Source organism: Cornus florida, unplaced genomic scaffold (assembly GCF_030987335.1).
Source record: "Cornus florida cultivar Cherokee Brave unplaced genomic scaffold, ASM3098733v1 CherokeeBrave_3.0.0_Hap2_Chr04, whole genome shotgun sequence".
NCBI classification, from domain to species: Eukaryota; Viridiplantae; Streptophyta; class Magnoliopsida; order Cornales; family Cornaceae; genus Cornus; species Cornus florida.
The window spans coordinates 79,663,071-79,683,902 of NW_026775574.1; the positions used below are offsets into that span (position 1 = coordinate 79,663,071).

Genomic DNA, 20,832 nt, shown 5'->3' on the forward strand with positions numbered 1-20,832 from the left:
ATCTGAATACTCGCCTGATAACTGTTGTTGTAGGCAAACTCAATAAGTGGAAGGTGATCCTCCCAACTACTACCCAAGTCAAGTACACAGGCTCGAAGCATATCCTCCAAGATCTGGATGGTACGCTCCGACTGGCCGTCCGTCTGTGGATGAAATGCAGTACTAAGGTGCAACGCTGAGCCAAACGCTACTTGAAGTCCTTCCCAAAACTTCGAGGTGAACTTAGCATCCCTATCCGACACAATAGCCACTGGAACTCCATGCAATCTCACAATCTCTTTCACATAAAGTACACCGGGTGTCTCTACGTCATCTGTTGCCTTAATAGGCAAGAAGTGAACCGTCTTGGTTAATCTATCAATAATGACCCATACGGCTTCATTTCCCCTCCGTGACCTAGGAAGACCTATCACAAAATCCATTGCAATCTCCTCCCATTTCCACTGCGCTACCGGCAACGGCTGCAATAAACCAGCTGGTCTCTGGTGCTCGGCCTTCACCTGCTGACAGGTAAGGCACTTAGCTACAAACTGTGCAACATCATTCTTCATTCCATTCCACCAATACTGACGTCTCAAACTGTGATACATTTTGGTACCACCCGGATGAATTGCAAAGCGGGAAGTATGAAACTCCCGTAAGACGTCATCACGACAAACTGTAAGAACAACCAACAAACCCTTAAACCGTAGACCTCCATCTGCATGTAAGGTCCAATCCTTCACGATCTCGCCACTGGAGATCAAAGTGTAAATGGCATCAAAATCTGAATCCTGTCTCTGTGACTCAATCACCTATCTAACAAGAGTAGGTTGAGCCACGAGACTAAACAAGAATGCTGACTCACTGCCATCATCATCATCATCAAAATAATACAATCCCATTTCAACCAAATTTTCCAGCATCTTCCATTTCCGAATGGCTAAACTAGCCAAAGTCCCATGAGATTTCCGGCTTAAAGCATCAGCTACCACATGTGCCTTGCCAGGATGATACTGCAAATCAAAGTTATACTCTTCTAAGAATTCAACCCATCGCCTCTATCTGTTGTTCAAGTCCTTTTGGGAGAACAGGTACTTGAGACTCTTGTGGTCTGAGAACACCTCAAATCTCTCACCATACAAATAGTGTCTCCAACACTTCAAAGCAAATACAACTGCCGCTAACTCTAAGTCATGAGTAGGGTAGTTAAACTCGTGAGTCTTCAACTGTCGAGACCCATAAGCCACTACTCTATTATCTTGCATCAGTACACAACCCAAACCATCATGTGAGGCGTCACAATAGATCACATAACCTAAGCCACGCTCAGGTATCACCAACACCGGAGCCGTAGTCAACCTTGTTTTCAACTCTTGAAAGGATGACTCACAGGCCTCATTCCATGCAAACTTGATCCCTTTCCTGGTCAATCTGGTCATAGGAGTTGCCAAACGGGAAAAATCCTTCACAAATCTCCGATAATAACCCGCTAGGCCAAGGAAACTCCGGATCTCAAAGACATTCTTGGGTTGCTCCCAACTCAAAACTGCCTCTATTTTTGAAGGATCAACTGAAACCCCACCTTCCAAGACAACATGTCCCAAAAATTTCACCTCTTGTAGCCAAAACTCACACTTTTCATACTTGGCGTACAAACGGTGCTCCCGTAGAATCTACAACACTATACCCAAATGGACCTCGTGCTCCTCTAGAGTCTGTGAATACACAAGAGTATCATCCACGAAAACTACCACAAACTGATCCAATTAATCGTGGAAGACACGGTTCATTAAATCCATGAATGCCGCCGGCGCATTGGTTAAACCAAAAGGCATAACAAGAAACTCGTAATGTCCATACCGCGTACGAAACGCGGTCTTTGGAATATCCTCCTCTCTAACCCGTAACTGATAATAGCCTGACCTCAAGTCAATCTTTGAAAAACAACTGGCTCCCCTCAACTGATCAAATAAATCATCTATCCTTGGTAAAGGATACTTGTTCTTGATGGTAGCATGATTCAACTTTCGGTAATCAATGCACAACCTCAAAGAACCATCTTTCTTCTTAGCGAACAAGACTGGTGCACCCAACGGTGACACACTCGGTCGGATAAAGCCTTTCATCCTCAAATCATCATATTGCTTCTTCAATTCTTTTAATTCAATCGGTGCCATACGATACGGTGCCATAGAGATTGGCGCGGTACCAGGCATCAAATCAATAGCAAATTTCACCTCTCGGTGTGGAGGCAACTCAGTCAAGTCCTCCGGAAACACATCCAGAAAATCACGCACAACCGCTGGATAATCAACCCCACAAAACTCAATGTCATCATCGGCGAAAAGACTAGCCAAGAAAAATGTCTGCCGATCTCGACCCCTAACACCATAAAATGAATGAGTGAGAGGATCACACCGATCTCCCACAAAACAGAAACAATCCCCATCCGGGGTACACACTAAAACTCTGCCCCTGAAACAATCAATGACAGCTCTGAAGGATGACAACCAGTCCATCCCAAGAATGACGTCAAATCCCGTCATCTCGAGAAGGATGAGATCGAACTCAAGAACACGTCCGGCAATTGTGATGCAACAACTCCTACAAACTCTACTAAGAGCAACTGAACCCCTGATAGGCGTGTCAACACAAAGTGGTCTGTCTAACTGACTGACCTCTAAACCCAATGCCCGTGCAAATGATGAAGCAATGAATGAATAAGAAGCACCGGAATCAAATAATACACGAGCCCAAGAATGGGACACAAGAAACATACCCCTGACAACTGAAGGACTGGATGGTGACTCGGCTGGAGTGAGTGCAAACACGCGACCCTGGGTCCTCTGCCCCTGAGAACTACCTGCCTGATAACCAGACTGCTGAGTAGGTGCACTCGAAGAAGCTCCCCTACCAGGTCGAGAACTCTGGGCTGACATAGTTGGTTGAGACGGCTGAGGTGGTGGTGGTGGTCGAAACCCTGACTGAACTGTGGCAGACTGCATCTACCTCTGCTATGAACCTCCACTTTTGCCCAAACCACCGCTGTGGACAATCTTTCACCCTATGGCCCTGCTGGCCACACCCGAAACATCCACCAGACTCCACCTGAATCTGAGTACACTGGGACTTGTGATGCCCTGGCTGCCCACACTTGAAACAAATCATCTGAGCTACATGTGTCTGAGTGCATTGGGACTTGTAATGTCCCAACTGCCCGTATCTGAAACAAGTAACATTCGGTCTAGAAGACCCCATGGACACTGAAGCTATGGGTGCAGATCTGACTGGCTGCTGTCCCCTGAACCTTGACTTCTCATGCTTCTGCTTCTTACTTGATTGACCTTCGAAGAAAGTACTCATACCCCTGTTGTGCTTGTAGGACTCCCTGATAGCTTTGTTGTCCTTGCTCTCAGCCTCAACCATTAAAGCCTTTCGCACTGCTTTTGCATACTCTGTCGGTTTTGAAGCAGCTATAATTGGCCTAATGGTAAGATCAAGGCCATCAACAAATTTCTCTATCTTTCTTTCTTCATCATTAGCAATTCCCGGTGCAAACCTCAAAAGTGATGTAAACTTGTTTTCATACTCTGTAACTGTCATACTTCCTTGCTTTAACCCATCAAACTCCTTCTTTAGTTCCCTCCGCTTAGGCGCTGGAAAGTACTTCTCATAATACAACTTCTTAAATGTAGCATATGTCATAATATCTAGATTATGGGTGTGAGAAACGGTTTTCCACCAAATCTCAGCATTGCCCACAAAATTATAAGTAGCCAATGTAATCTTCAACTTGTTCGTTGCCAAATTCATGGCATTAATATGCTTCTCCACCCTATCCATGAAACTATCCGCAACAAGCGGATCTGGACCGCCCTCAAACAAAGTTGGCATCAATTTCACAAACTTTGCAATGCGGTAAAGAGTATCATCTAACTCATTTTTCTTTGGAGGTGGTGGTGGTGGTGTCGGTGGTGGCACAAACTGTGACGATGACGCACCTGTCGGTCGATATGCATCAAAAATAGCCTCCTGAATGGCTAACCTCAACTGCTCCCTATTTATCTGAAAAGGTGGGTCAACGGTCCCCCTCGCTTGTCCCTCTCTTGGTGGGACCAAATCACGCAATAAGATATCTTCCTCAACTTGCTCTTGATCCCTTTCCACGGGATTGGAGCTAGAACTTTCCCCGGGATCCCTTCGTGTTGCCATGAAGCTATAAGAAAAGGAAACGGATCAATTACGATGACACTAAAATACGCACGAGAATGGAGTCCTCACACGATTGACTTGACAAGAATAGAAACACATAAACACCTTCCATACTTCCAAAATACCCAACTAAGGATAAACATAATCATAATAATATACAACATTAACCACTTAACACATAATGATATAAGCATTTAAACAATTAAGCATGCCTTTCAAATAATTAAACACCTTAACACTAATCACGTAAGCAATTAAACAAGTAAGCAAATCACTCAACTCCCCATGCAATCCTAGGTAGGCCTCTACCCGTCGTCCTAATGGTATTCGAACCATCGCTCTAATACCAAATTTGTAACGACTCGAATAAATACCAAAATAATAATAAAAATCTATAAAAATTTCGGCATAACTTCCGCAGAAAATGTCCCTCAACAATCTGTAGAAATACAAAAATAAATGTAATGGCCTCACTGGGCCTTAAATTTAACTTATCATGTCCCAACGCACAATTCAAATATTATACTACATTTCCCAAAATGGTTACATACATATAAAAGTCCCGTTCCTCCATCTCATCCAAACATGGAACCCACTTAAGTTACATCAAATTACAGTCCATAAAATGTAGCTAGAATTAAAAGTCCATAACTTAGAACATTATACTAATTAAACTAAAGTGTCACAAGGTAGTTAATATTACATTTACAAAATATTAGAGTCTAATACAAAAGATAACAAAATAGAATGGGTCTTCAAGCTCTTCTAAACCTGTGGTGGACCGTCGTCCGCCACCTCTTTTACATATTCTGAAAAAATGTTAAAAATAAGGGGGTGAGCATAAGCTCAGTAGGAAGTGTCTAAGACACACTTCTAATATCCCCGTGAATCCATGCAATGAATAGATAAAAAGTGAACGGGATCATGTTATTGGGAAACGCACATTCTCAACCACAATAACAAATATATAACAAATATCAACCAATCACAAATTTACCACGATGTCATGAAGTGCAATGTTATGCAAATGTCACTCCCCATTTCCGAAACAATTCCGTTTCAACAACCAAACCGTTAGTGTAGTCCGACCCAAGGCACCTCCATGGCGTCACGAAAGGAAGGTTGGTTAACTATATACGACCACAAGGCACCTCTAAGGCGTCGCATCCGGCCTAGTTAACTCAACTACATTCCCTTCTAGACTACACCAACATCACGGACCATTAGGCGCCTCCTAGGTGTCCGATTTTCGCAACACTTTTAGAAAATATTTTCCCCAAAATAATTTTATTTGTTCTAACAATTATTTTTCCCCCTTTTTCTTTCCCAATGGATGCATGAATGTTTCATACTTCAAATCATTAATTTAACTATATGTTTTCACACATTTCCATTTACATCATCATCACAATTTAATGAAAATTTATAAACATTCCTTTCCTTTATTTATTTATTTATTTATAACCATAGCATCCATTTTTCTTCAAGACAATAAATAAATAAATAATCATGGAACATACAACACATCAAACACTAAGCATGCTCATTTACAGTAATGAAAATAGACATGTATATGAACTCAAATAATACAAGGAGCACAATTATTATTGTAATTACAAAGAACTACAACAACAAGAAGCTAAGTAATTAAAATTTAGCATGCTTAGAATCAAATTTAAGGGGAAAAATTCACCAAAGGCCAAGAAATTGTAGATTAGAACACCCTTACCTCAAATTGATGAAAACCCCCAATTTGAGCCCAAGAACCCTAGAATTTTGAACTCCCTAGAGTGCACCAAATGATGATTGGCTCCTATCAAATTAACGGCCTCGAAGAGCTCAACAACTTTGCTTCACAATGTTCTACCAAATTCCCAAAAGAAAAAGCAAGATCAAGGTTTGAAGTTGCAAAAAGAAAAAAAAAAATGGAAATTGCCGAGAGCAGTCTGGTTACAGCAAGAGAGAGAGAGAAAGGTTGACTCGTGTAATGGCCTTATGGCCTTTTGTGTGTTTATAACATGGGTGGGGCCCACTTGCCTTATTTCTTTTAACATTAATTATATATATATACATATATATATCACAACATTACAGTTTTTCATCTCTTAAATTTTTACTATCATTTAACATGAACAAGATGACAGCTTCAAATCGATGGTTCAATTTTTTTAATTATTTTTCTCAAATTTTATTAATTTTAATTTCATGTAACGGAACACACCTAATCCTTCCAAACACATGTTTGAAAAACTTGATTCTTCTTGAGAATCTAAAACTGAAACGGTAGTAAAAATTGTATCTTCAACTTAAAATTTTGTATTTGTTGTGTTAGCTTTCGCTCACCTAAAAAATGGAGTAAATGATTTATCAATGGAGTCTCACCCTGGGCAGTTTATTCTACAATGTAGTTGGGGGTTGAAATTTCATAATGCAACATTCAGGGGTATGTATACTCATTGCCAATAAATTTGAAAATTAGTACTTTTCAACGAAAGAAAAATAATCTTTGAATCTGGTGGATTTTAGCTCTCGTACCCCTATTGTTTGATTGAATTGGTAGGAAAACTTAGTTGTCATTAATTAAACACTCTTGCTTGGTTGCAGACAAAATTAATTATTTTGAATACGAAACAAGGAACTTTTGAATTTTGGCGGTTTTGTTTTGTTTCTTGGAGGTGGCATACTTTGATATTAACAATGTTATAATTATGAAACTATTTTCAAATCAAGTAATTAATTTGAAAATATAGTTATATACAAGCATATGTAAAGTAAAAAAGTAAAAAGATGTGTGAACTTTTTCTATTAGTCTAAATAGTCGAACTATCTTATTTTCAGTAAATATTTGGTCATGGGTGGGATTCTTTCCGTGGAATAAAAGATTTGGTGAGAGGGAAATAATAAAAATTGGGAAGCAAACAAATTTTAAGAACGAACAACTGGTGATTATTATTATTATTTTTATTTTTTACTTTAGATGAGTTGATGATCTTGCAGTTATTATCTTGAGATATTAAGTTCTAGTTCTGTTTAAGCTGCACATGTGATTTGCTGGTGATTATAAATATTGTAGCCTTGAATCCAAACCAATGCTGTTTTAAAATTGTTGTTTGCACTAATAATAAAAAAATGAGTATCATTTACAGTTTTTTTGTCAGATTACAAAATGATATATTTTGAAGGCAGTGGCAGAATAATATATTTATAGATGCTTGTAAGAGATTTAGGAAGCAAAGAAATACAAATTGGAAAAAAAATGAAGAATAAACTTTTTCCGAGTTTTTTGAAGTCATAGAAAGTGTTTGATTAATGAAATCATGAATAATTTCACAAACCTTAATCAAGGGAACTTTGAAGCTATTAGATCGTTTTATTGTATAAAGATTGAATATTTGTTAAACTTATTCGAGTTCCTTTGATAAAGATATTTTCATTCAAAGATTCAATATTTAGACATTAAAATACTCTAATAACCAAACCACAATTACACAAGAGTTACAAGAAAAACTCTCTCAGTAGGAAAAAACTTTGGTTTTTAGCCTCAGTCAATATAAGCTCCACTAATTTGTGACTTTAAAAGGAATTCGATTTAGTTTAACTCAAATCTCTCATTTTCTTTCAAAGATTCAATTTTTATATATTAAAAATATCTAGTCAAGAAATATTACACTATGAGAAAAACCAACCAAATGAGAATAGAAATCATGGCCGCCTCTCGTTCCACTCGGCCAAGGTCTCCCCTTGTACAAATTGAAACATTAACTTTCACAGCTCTACACACAAACTAGCTCAACACAGTGCTCATAAGCACTCCCCCTGTTCTAAGCACCCTTGTTTGGACCCTGCAAACTCTCACAGCTTCATCACAGAAGAGATAACTTCATTGACAAATGATCAGTAAGAAGGATTTTTAAAGATCAAATCACATAAGCTGAAACCCTGATGTGTTTAAAACATGAATGCATACATAATCTTAAATTTCAATATCCTTTTCACCATCTTTAAATTCTGCTTTTGTCCTTTTGCAAAGGCAATTCACCTAATTATCTTTTATTGTATTTTTTTGACTTATTTTTTATTTTTTGTTCTAAGACGGGAATTTACTATTGGTCCACTAAATATTTTTTTACTGGATCACCCCCATGCGGTTATCTTTTTATTGTAATGTTACACAAAACTAATGTTAATAGTTTTATGGGTGTGCATTAATTATGCAGGTAGATTGAATCAGTGACTCTCAAAAGCAAAAATTGGATCCTCTATGAGTTAACAATGCTTTGGACAATCTTGAACTAGCTGCATTAATCTGCCTTGAATTGTTTGGACAAATTAATTTAGACTGGACTAATTTCATTTCAATAACTTGTCTTGGTGAAAATAAATGGATTTGGACCAACTTGTGTGAGTGGAAATAGATGCCTTTGGAACTGCTGAGTACTTATAACTAGCGATCGTCGGCAGTACACCCATGTTGACGCAGCCTCACTCGAGTTCGTATCCTCTATCGTGGTAGTCCTTTACTGTCACGTACTGTGATGTCTTTTTATATTATGTATATCTAAATCATATTTCAACATATTTGTTTTATATTTTAACACAATTTCAATATATAGAGAAAATGTGTTAAAATATGATTTAAGTGTATTAAAACTAGAAATAATTAATTATTTTGAATACGAAAGGTGGAACTACTGAATTTTGGTGGTCTTGTTTGTGGGGTTCTTGAAGGTGGCAGACTTTGATATTTAACAAAAGGGACAATTAAATTTCAATTACCTTTTCACCCATCCCCTGATGCTTTAAATTCTGCTTTTGTCCTTTTGCAAAGGCAACTCACTTAACCAACCAACTTTGGGCATCACAATGCTAAAGAGATCAAGATTATTGAAATTAAATATCTTTTATTGTATTTATTTATTTATTTTGTTCTAAGACGTGATTCGTCCACTAAATATTTTTTTACTCGATCACCTTCATGCTGTTATCTTTTTACTGTAATGTTACACAAAACTAATGTTAATATTTTTATAGGTGGTCTGAAATTAAGCAGGTGGATTGAATCAGTGAATCTCAAAAGCAAAAAGTGGGTCCTCTATACGTTAACAATCATCAGTGAATCTTGAATGAGCTGCATTAATCTGCCTTGAATTTTTTGGACAAATTGCTTTAGACTGGAGTAATTTCATTTCATCAACTTGTGTTAAGTGGAAATAAATGGATCTGCACCAACTTGTGTGAGTGATAACTGATGCATTTGGAACTAACTACTCGTCACTGTCGGTAGCACATCCATGTTGACGAAGGCTCATTTTTTGAAGTTCGGATCCTTTGCTGTCACGTATTGTGATGTCTCTTTATATATCTAAATTATGTTTTAACATATTTGTTTTATATTTTAATACAATTTCAATATATAGACTACATGTGTTATAAAATAGAATTCAAGTGTGTTGAAACGAAAAATAATGATGTTAAAAAAGAGATTTTAAGGAAGTTAAAACGTACTTCAATATTATTTCAATACATCTATTGAATTTTAGAATAAAATTGTTGAAATATAAAACAGATGTGTTAAAAATAAATTGAAGCACGTTAAAAAAATTTCCGCACCGTGCAAAAAGGATTGGTTACAATAGAGGATCTAAATATTGGTTAGTAGCTGGATATCATTTTTTTGATGCTGGCTTTTCTTTTCTCTTAAGAATAATACACAATGAAAAAGACAACTGTTCTATTGAATGGATTTTTCATCTTAACTTACAATTACAATAACACCCAATAAAATTACTAAATTACCGATCAGCACACACAAGATAATAGCTTTGATTGCACAAGATGAATAGATGATACCGATCAACAGTGCACACTGGTGTTGTTGATACCTAAAATGGGCAATCAGATTCACCACAAGTGTTGGCAAATAAAAAAATAAAAAATTCACCACAAGTGTTGGCAAAATAAAAAATAAAAAATTACATGCTTATCTGCCTTTTCTTGGTTAGAATTAATATTGACTGAGCGTGCAAAAAGCAGTTGGCTTATAAGTAACAATTAGACATAAAGAATAAAATTGTAATTTGCTTTTTTTTTTTTTTTTTTGTCCCCATATCTCACCGAGAATCACAAAATTACGAAAAAGAAATAAGGAAATTACAGTAATACCCCTTGCAAATACCAAATTAAATTATCAGTATGCACAAGATAGTTCTGAATAAGGTGTTCAATACCAACCAGATTGTGTAATTGCTGTTGGTAATATTGTTAAAGGTAAGATAGGGAGTCTTTTGAATCTTCATCCCAATTCCGAGACACGTTTTAATTGACCCTCACAGTTCATTTTATTCTGTTACACTCACAAAAGATATATTGTAGAACTCCTGAGGCTCGGATGAGATGGGAAGGTCTTGGCATTGGCTATTATTGGCTGGGGTTCAAGCCTTCCCATCTTCTTTACATCCGCGATTGAAATTGTTACTGAGGTGTGAGGTCGCTGAAATGCATCTCCGGTTTGTAGCCTCGGTGAGTGCTGAAGGAGGCCTATCCAGAGACTTCCCGTGCCAACCAAAAATATATATATATTAGAAAAAAAATTAATCAGTTGACCAAACCACTAACTCAATAAATTAATAAAAAAAAAAAAATGGAACCCCACCGGGCCACCACGCACAAGCTGAAGGATAATCCACATCTGCACCTTATTTACCGTTGCCCCCTTGCACTTGCATTAGACGCACTTTTAAGAGCGTATGAATACAAATAAATAATAATAATAAAATAAACAAATAAGTAAATAAAATTAAAAATAAAGTGCTTGACTCAATATATTTCGCTGTATATTTATAAGTGTGCATACCCACATTTACAGTTGCCCCCTTGCGTGCATGTGAAACACTTATTAGAACACGTAGACACACCTTTAATTTTAAGAAATCCTCTTTACAAATTATAAAGTTATTGTAATTCAATGAAGCTTCTTAAAATATTCTAAGTCTAACTTTAAGAAACAATTTAATCCTAATAAAGGAAATATAAGTATCTTGAAAAACTAAATATATTTACTTGATTATAATTTCTTGAAAGAGAGGTTTAAAACCATTAAGCTTGCAAGATTCATAGTGATAAGCTAAGTAAGCTAGAAATGGATACAAAGTGAATTGCCGAGTATGTTTAAAATACAATACAAAGCGAATGGCTAAGTCTGGTAGTGATGGATACAAAGCCAATGGTAAGTATGCTAAAATCAAATACATTACTAAGTATTTTTAGGAGTAATATATTCTTTATCCATTTAACATTTAATAGTCTTGTCTGGAATCCTGTCTTTTGATCCACCAACTTGTAGTGCTTCCATGACTATAAATGGACCTTTCCATTGTTCCTGATTTTTTTTTTTTTTTTTTTGATAAGTAAATGTATATTAGAGCTAAAAGAGCGTTCAAAAAAGAAACGACTCCCTCACACAAGAACAAAACAAAACCTAAGGACCCAATGAGTCCGTGAAATCTACAAGATCAACATTAGCGGAACAAGAGCTGCCCTTCACCCACCTAAATTTTTAGAGGCTTTTGACCCCGCATTAGTGGTGTTGCAGATTTTAAGACCAAATCACCCTCGTGGAAGACTCGCGGCTATACCCTCTTCTTGTAATGCCTTGACTGAGTGACAAGGTAATTACTATGCCGAACCATTGCTCGAGTCCTTCTTCCTTCAAGGCTTTCTACTTGTGCCAGCCTATCACATTCCCTATTTTGTTCAACTAGTCGGCTAGCATAAATTAGTTTTTAATGCTACGATAGTCTGGTCTTTCAAAAATTCCTTGACCTGCGCATCAATTGGTAATTCGTTAAAGAAACAAATAACATTCGGATACATATACATAAATATCTTCCAATGGTCCGATGGACGGATCCCACCCTTACTATTATTTCAAGCATGCGACTGAATGTTCCTACAATGACATGCGGATGAGACTCACTCACGTACCTTCACGGGTTAGAGTCATCCGCACTTCCTCGTCATAATTCATCATCCGCACCCTTTTGATTGTTACTCTTTTTGTATACTGAATATATATATTTTATTGTACTAAATGTACTAACTTCAAAAAGTCAAATCAGTTTTGTTTGTTCCCACATTTAACTGCTAGAGGTCATATATTGGCATCAATCAACTTTACATGTGTCCATCCTTTTCCCACTTGCCAATCCCAAAAGTTAATCTCATATATATTATATAATATATTTGCTGAATCATATCATAACTGTACATAATATATATATATGTCTACAGTATTTTATACTTAATACTGTATAAAAAAAAATAATGGAAGCTGAAGGATGATCCACACCCGCATCTTATTTACAGATACTTAGAGTTCCTCTAAATGTGGAGGGCAGCTGTTGTCTTGGAATGTTTTCCTACAAAACAGAGTCCATGACTCCTCTGGAGATAGTGGCTCCATAGTGTAGATGTTACCATGGGATTCTATGGAAGAGATAGAAGCTACTTCACTGATGCGCGTTGTGAGTAGTATTCGACTGCCACAATTATTGTTGGGTAATGTATTTTAAAGCATCCCATGTATTTATACTCCACACATCATCAAGACTTCTCGGTTGGAGGAAATCCTTGAGTTGTGCCTTCAGATTATTGTTGTCCATGGATTCCAATCTTTGAGGTGCCTTCAGCTTCTTGACGTCATTAAAGAGTTGTTGAATTAAGTCTTTGAGAAGCTCTTTGAGATCAAAGGATTGTGAAACAGTGATCCAAGCATGGCTTTTAAAATGATTCTTCACCTCCATATTATCGTAGACTTTCATCAATGCCCACAAGCTCTGCTTCTTCCAGTAGCAGTGAATCACCGCGACGATCATACCATGTGTTATTGACAGTATTGGAGCTTGAGCTTTGCTCTGAGACGTTAAATTTGTAACGGTATTTCTGATGTCACTCAGCAATTATATTCACTCTAGACCTTAGAAGCAATTCGATGGTGAGCATTCAAGTATTATGGGAGACTTTCATCAATGCCCACAAGCTCTGCTTCTTCCAGTAGCAGTGCATCACCGCGATGATCATACCATGTGTTATTGACAGTATTGGAGCTTAAGCTTTGCTCTGAGACGTTAAATTTGTAACGGTATTTGTGATGTCCCTCAGAAATTATATTCACTCAGTACATCTTTAGTGTCATGGGTAACTTCACGCACTTGCTTAACCCATACTTGGAGTTCAAGGTCACTCTCTTCCATTGCATCAGCTACTCTCAAGAACACCCTCATGCATTCCAATTCATCTTTGACGCACTCAGCTTCTTTCCTTTATTCCTCCCAAGAGTTCTGACTCTTCTCGAAGGAAGATTGTCAGGTGGTCGAGCAGAAAAATTAGTGAAATCTCAGCCATTTTCTCTTTTCTTCTTAATTTCTCCCAGAGAAGAATAGATAGAAAATAGATTTCAATTGCCAGACTTTCCAGATGGAATTTTAGATTTTGGTAGAACCGGATTGGTATGTGGTAATTATTTAGGTTGATTCCAGCTCAAAGCCATAAAATGGGCATTGCTCCAGAAAATCTTGACAAGACATTTAAATGAAATCTGCTTTGAATTTCAAATTTTGGTTGACCCTTTTTGATACTGTTTTTTTTTTTTTTTTTCTTCGCATTTATCGATTTTACAATGACATTCATTATTCATCAGTTAAACTCGGGGTATTTTGTCAATACAAACTTGCTCAACAATTTTATATCACTTATGTAACAACTGTAACAACTAACTTACATTGCTTGAGTAACAACTTTACATTGCTGATTCGTAACTGATATATTGTTTGCGTAACCAATGTATTGTTTTGTGTAAGCATAAGATCCAAACATAAGAGGTGATCCTTATTCATTTTTATAGAATTGTCTTTTATAATTCTCTCAAAATTGTTTTATATTTTTTGAGTTCTTAAATTTTATTTTTCAAGTACAACACAATTAAGTCTAGTCCTTTAGTGCATCATTAACTATGGGCCTTACACTGTCCTGATATATATTAAATACCAACACAATTAAATCTAGTTCTTTTTTTTTTTTTTTTAGAGCAATTTCAAGGCGAAAATGACAATTAGTAAGAAATTTGGCATTTATCTGGGTAGAAAGTTGGTTATTATGAGCAGCTTCAAGTTACATAATATATAGGAACTGCAATATATATATATATAAAAGTTGTTAGATCTTGATGGTTGAAAATAATGTTGCATTTTGAAGCACTAATTCCTTTGTAATTGAAATTAAAGAAAATTTAAATTAAATTTTCAATAAAATTTCTCTGATTTCAATTTTGAAACGATTTATGCTTATGCAGTGCTCCCTAACATAGCTTAATTAAATTTTTTACCCTAATGTGACACAGCTGGATTGGTACAAAATTATGCATGATGGTATAACCATTGTTTGGACAATCTTGATATACATTTCATCATTTTGTGTCAATTCATCTTGATAGACATTAAATACTTGTGGAATATTTCTTTTTGGACAATACTTGTCTACCTTTTTTATTTTATTTTGACAGATACTACTTATCTACTCACCCGCATTTTGACTGCTAATATTTTTTGGAAGAGTACTAAATCACTATGAAGGGAGTAAGTTGTTCGCGAAGCAATTGTTTGTTAGGTTAGCGACTCGTTTGCAAGATGGTGGGAGTGAGTTTGAGGTCTGGAGCAACTCGGCTTGGTTGTGTTTGAGTTTAGCAATGTGGTTTCTTTTCTTCAATCCATTAGAATGCTTTAATATGGATTATTAATTTTGTGGTTTTTTCTCATTGAGATTTCATACATATAAATCTGGTATGTTTTGGAGCAATGCTACACAGCTCAAAAATTCGTGGTATGTATCTCGAATTTGAAAGACGTGTATGTCTTTAATTTTAATAGATATTACACTTTTTCTTTCTTGTTGAAATATTAATATATTTAATTTATACTTAAATTAAGAAAGTAGATAAGTTCAAAGATGAATAATGTATATACCCATTTGTATGAATTATTCATTGAAGGAGAATTGAGAACGAAAATTAAATTAAGTTTCTCTCTTTAATTTTCTTTTCTCTACTTTTATCACACACACACATATATATATACACGCTCTTATGCACTCTCGACTTTATAATTATAATAAATATGAAGATTATTGATCAATTTATCAAATAATTCACACATGTAGATCGTTGAGGAAATTAGGATTCTTATTCAAAAGAAAGAGGACTCAAAATATAGTTTTAAAAAACTTTAAGTGGATTATGTATTTATTTAATTACTCACAAATAAAAATTGATTGAGAAATTTAGGTTTTTATTGAAAAAAAAGAGTTAACCCCTAAAACGTTTATCAAAAGTGTTATGTTAGGGTTCAAATTTTATCATAATTTTTTTTTTTTTTCTTCCTATTTTCTCTCTCAAACCTACCATGTATTTGCTTGGTAAAATAGCATTCAAAATACACAAAGTTAAGTTGTCATATAATCCGTCACAAAGTTGTTCTATCGCCAAATTTTGAGTTTGAAAACAACTATAATCTCGTAAATGAGGTTGGCAAAAATTGTAAAACTTGTCTCAAGGTTTTCATGGTATCTTATGGGTCCGTTTGAACTCTACCCGAATTGAAAGTTATGATTGGTTGAATTTTGAATTAATTTTAAGTAGTTTTTAAACTTGACTATTCAATCGCTCCATGTACTCAACGTTGCTGGTTCGGTATCAAAGTGCCTACTCCTTGAAGGGCTCCTCCAAACACTACCTTACCTTAAATAGTAAACAACAAAGACACAATTGGACAACCTTATAAATATTGTTGGAGTCCAAGTTCTTGAATTTGACCTTTTTTTTTATACATTGTCTCTATAAAATGAAATGCATTACATAAAAATTAACAATGAATAAATATAAACTCAGAACCGTAGGTGAGTTTAATTATCGAAAAAAAAAAAAAAAAACTGTAGGTGAGCTTGGGCTTGTGAACAATGTAACACAATATACAACAACTTAATTACTTGAAAAGGAGAAAATAATAACAACATCAGTTATCCATAAAAATAAAATAAAAACAAAACATTAGATAGTGAAGATCTCAACAACTATCCAAGGACTCTAGCTTTCTCCATTTCTCTCTCTACATAATTTCCTTCCCAACTGAATACCCCGAATCAGTTATTCTATAAAAATAAAATAACATAATATATTAAAAAGTGAAAAAGAAAAACAAAAGAAAAAACGAATCAGTTATCCTATAAAAATAAAATAAAAGCAAATATTAGGTGACCTGATCAGTACTAATCATCTCACCGACTCAGTAGATGTCGAATGCCAGTGGGTACCTCTTCCAACAACTCACAGTTCCAAATAGTCAGCTTTTCAAGATGAGGCAACGATCCCTTCTCCATTCCCACCCACCTCAATCCTTCTAAGCTGTAAAGCTCTAATATCTTAAGCTTCTGAAACCCTGTCGATTTGATACACATTTCCTCCCCTCGGTAAGCCTTAAAAAGTACAATTTCTAAAAGATTGGGCAAATCTTGAAGGGATTGCAATGGATCATCCCTTAACTTGCTATACCGAAGCCGCAATCTCACCAGGTTATGAAGAGAAGTTATCCAATGGGGCAAATTTTCTAAAGGTCCCCACAAATAGAGCCGTTGAAGAGACCCACGAGGAGAAGACAAGTGTTGAATATCAACAATCTCTTTATTTTCTACAGAACCTACGGACAATGATTGAAGGTTACTCAGCTTTTCAAGAGAGGAGCACAAAGCCTTCCCATCCTCCCTTCTCAACTCCCTAATTCCCAATCTCCTCAACTGGGTCAGTCTCCCTAGCTCTCCCATTACAATTCTACCATTCTCATGGTTCGCTTCAATAAAACAGAGTATTTGTAAGGAAGACAAACCTTCTATTCCCACTATTGCTTTAAAGCCACATGTATCCAAGTTGTAGTTGTACACCAAGAGATGACGAAGACGTTGGAGCTTTAGAATCTGAACAGGCAACTCAGTTACATTGGTGTATTTGAGATCCAAAGTTTCAAGATTTTCAAGCTTACCTATGGATTTCGGAAGCGTTTCAACCTCTGTTCCCCTCAAGCTTAAATACCTGAGATGAAATAGTTTGCCGACTTCATCTGGAAGCATCTCCAAAGAAGCACCCCTCAGATCCAAAACCTTTAACAACCTAACCCCACCACTGAATAATATAGGATTCAACGACTTGGATATAGGTTCTTCCACCGAGAACATGAGCAAGGAACGGAGTTGAGGAAAACGATTTGTCTGCTGCAAGTTCCCCAAGGTGTACTGAATTGACAGGCGCCGAACTTTTTCCGGCCACGTTGTGCTTTCTTTGCTTACCATGGCAGCAATGTTTTGTTCTCTTGACTTTGAAGTAATTACTTCACGGAAAAGGTCATGGATGCGACACTCTCTTAGCCTTCCAATACCATCTATCCTTGCCACTTGGACCAAGCTTCTATTAATAAGCTCTTTGAGATAGCCTTCAGCAACTTCTTCCATTGTCCTTCCCACTCTCACTTCCACAAATCCTTCTGCGATCCACAGTCGAATCACTCTCATGCGCTCAATCTTGTAATCTTCGGGGAATAAACCCAAGTACAAGAAACATATTTTTAGATAGTAAGGCAAATTATAGTAACTGAGAGAAAGTATCTTTTTCATGCTCTCAAGTTTGTCGTGGCCTTCTGACTGAGCGCCAAGGCTACGATGAAACAATTCCCAATCATGGGATGTACTTCTATCTTTCGTAGCTAAAACCCCACTAACTGCCACAACTGCAAGTGGCAAGCCCTTACACTTTTCTAAGATACTTCGTGAGACTTTCTCTAAATCTGGAGGGCAGCAGTTGTCTTGGAATGTCTTCCTACAGAAAAGAGTCCAAGACTCTTCTTGGGACAATGGTTCCATAGTATAGATGTGATCAGGAGATTCTACACAAGCTGTAGAAGCTACATCAACAATACGGGTCGTGAGCAGTATTCGGCTGCCACTATTGTTGTCAGGGAATGCATATTTCAAAGCATCCCATGCATTTATACTCCAGACATCATCAAAAACAAGCACGTACCTTCTCTGTTGGAGGAAATCTTTGATTTTTGCTTTCAAGTCATTGATGTCCATGGTTTCCAAACTTTGAGGGGCCTGTTGCTTGGCTTCATCGAAGAGTCTTCGAACTACGTCTTTGAGAAGCTCTCTGAGATGAAATGATTGAGAAACAGTGATCCAAGCATGACATTGGAAACGATTCTTCACCCCCATATCATCATAGGCTTTCTTTACTAGGGTGGTTTTTCCCATACCCCCCATCCCCACCACCGAAACGACTTTGAGTCTTGGACTGTCCTCCACAAGCCACCCAATCAGCTGCTTCTTGCGCCCATCCATGCCCACAAGCTCAGCCTCTTCCAGTAGAAGTGCATCACCTCGACGATCATACCATGTGTTGTTGACAGTGGTGGAGGTCGAGCCTTGCTCTGAGACAGTGCTGTAGTTTTGATGTCCCTGGGCAATTTGACTCACTCTACACTTGATTCTGTGTATCCGAGAAGCAATTCGACGGCGTGCTTTCAAGTTCTTAATAGAGCAACAGATCTTACGAAGAAAACCATAGAATCCATCCCCATGATAACGTGAGAAGCGGAGCATGAATTCGTCAAGCACATCTTCGGTGTCATGGGCAACATCACGAACTTGGTCAACCCATGCTTGGAGCTGTGGGTCAATATCTTGTTTTTCATCAGCTACTCTGAGGAAAGCCCTCATGCGCACCAATTCATCTCTGATGGACTCAGCTTCTTCCCTTATTCCTCCCAAGAGGCTCGACTCTTGTTGAAGGAAGATGTCCAAGTGATTGAGCAAAAAAGCTACTACACTCTCAGCCATTCTCTCAGATCTTCTTAATTTCTCCCAAGACAACAATAGAGAGACAATAATAGATCGATTACAAGAGTCCTCAATCTTGGTATGAATTTTAGTAAGTAAAAGGCAGAAGGAATTTCAGATCATTTCTCAATTGTGTGGAAAAACTTTGTTTGGAATAAAAAGAGGAAAGAGAGTGGGGAGCCAAATGATAAAAGAAAAAGGAACAGATGAACCGAATACAACACAATTAAGTCTAGTGCATTGTCTCCTTTTGCTCCCGACACTGTGTCCCGCAATGATAGAACTACACAATTAAGTGTAGCAATTTGAAGGTGAAGATAATGGCAATTAGTAAGAAATTTACGAGTTGATTGGGATAGAAAGTTGGACTGGGTAAGTTGGTATCATATTTATTTAATTGATTTTTATACCTCCTCTACGATTTGACACGCCACTTTTGTTGCTTTTGAGCTGGAATCCATTTTATGAGGAATCTGCTTTTTCAGTGATGGACTCACTTTTTGACACTGATCAACTATGTAGCACAACTATTCTAACACATGCACAGGATGATCATTTTGAATTAGTAACACATTGCAGTTTAAGGTCTGTTTGATTCGGTTTTTTTTTTTTTGAGTGGTTTTGTTTTTTAAGAATTAAGAATTAAGAATATATATATATCTGTTCCTCGTATTTCTTTTCATTTTCTTTATAAAAAAAATTTACTTCTCTTTCTTCTATCAAAAAACTTTTTTTAAAAAAAGTCTTTCTAAAGCTAGCTAGATGCTTTAAGTCTCATATATATATAAATTTTTTTATTCTTTTTCTTAAAAATTTTCTTTTTGTTTCATTCATATATTATTTATACACAATAACCTCTTTCTCTGTTCTTATTCATTTTTCATTCACTTATTTTTTTTAAAATATAATATAAAAATTCCTAGCTCCCTTTGCCTAGCTCACCCATTATCACAATCACAATATATTCAAATATGAAAACTATACATAAAATCCTAGGCAAAGGGGCGTTGTAGGTGTCTCCTAAATTAATTATGCTACTTGATGAAACCCAATCAATTGTGTTTTCAAATTCCAGCTGTGCTTGATCGTCCAAGCTAGGTGTCTCCACGTCCAGAGTGTCTCCCACGTACATAAATAGAGAGAATGGAGACACTTAAATTTTGTGCTGACATCATAGCCGTCAATTGATTAAGAAGTCAAATATTGGTAAATACGGTTCCATCGATGGACACGTATTAAAATTCTATATATTCAGGTCTTTAAAAAAAATGACAGTTTAATTTAAATTTGAATTGATTTTCATATAAAAGGAAACATATTTCTTATTTATGAAAAAATCCCACAATCATTGGGGAGTTTCGAAATTAAACATAAGGCCATCTTAGTACCTTGCACATTCAGATGGAGAAAGAAGAAAAGAACATCAAAGTGTGAATTGTACCCAACGAAATATTTTAAAAAATTTGTATTTTGAAGAACTGATATGTGTCTAACTTGACTTATTTTAACAATTAAATATTATATACCTGTGACTCAATTAACATTAACTTTGGACAATCTTGATAAGACATTGTTTGGACGATTGCTTTAGAGTAGTGGGACTAATTTCATGGTTTTGTGTCGGTAGAAATGGATCCGATCGTGGGGGCCAGCAATTGGTTTTGAAATGTTAATCACGTGGACTCTGCACAACTGTCAACTGTCCTA

The 20,832-nt window shown here is 36.4% G+C and overlaps 1 protein-coding gene across 1 annotated transcript; it reads right to left on the reverse strand.

Moving 5' to 3' along the window:
• Nucleotides 1-16,203: 16,203 nt before the first annotated feature.
• Nucleotides 16,204-19,540, reverse strand: LOC132303617 (disease resistance protein RPM1-like). The gene has a single exon (XM_059800954.1). The coding sequence runs from the start codon at nucleotides 19,123-19,125 to the stop codon at nucleotides 16,519-16,521; it is 2,607 nt and encodes an 868-aa protein (XP_059656937.1). The 5' UTR covers nucleotides 19,126-19,540; the 3' UTR covers nucleotides 16,204-16,518.
• Between the last annotated feature and the right edge of the window lie 1,292 nt (nucleotides 19,541-20,832).

Bases quoted from the DNA above. Each gene is read 5' to 3' on its own strand.
- LOC132303617 (XM_059800954.1), bottom strand. From the start codon at position 19,125: ATGGCTGAGAGTGTAGTAGCTTTTTTGCTCAATCACTTGGACATCTTC.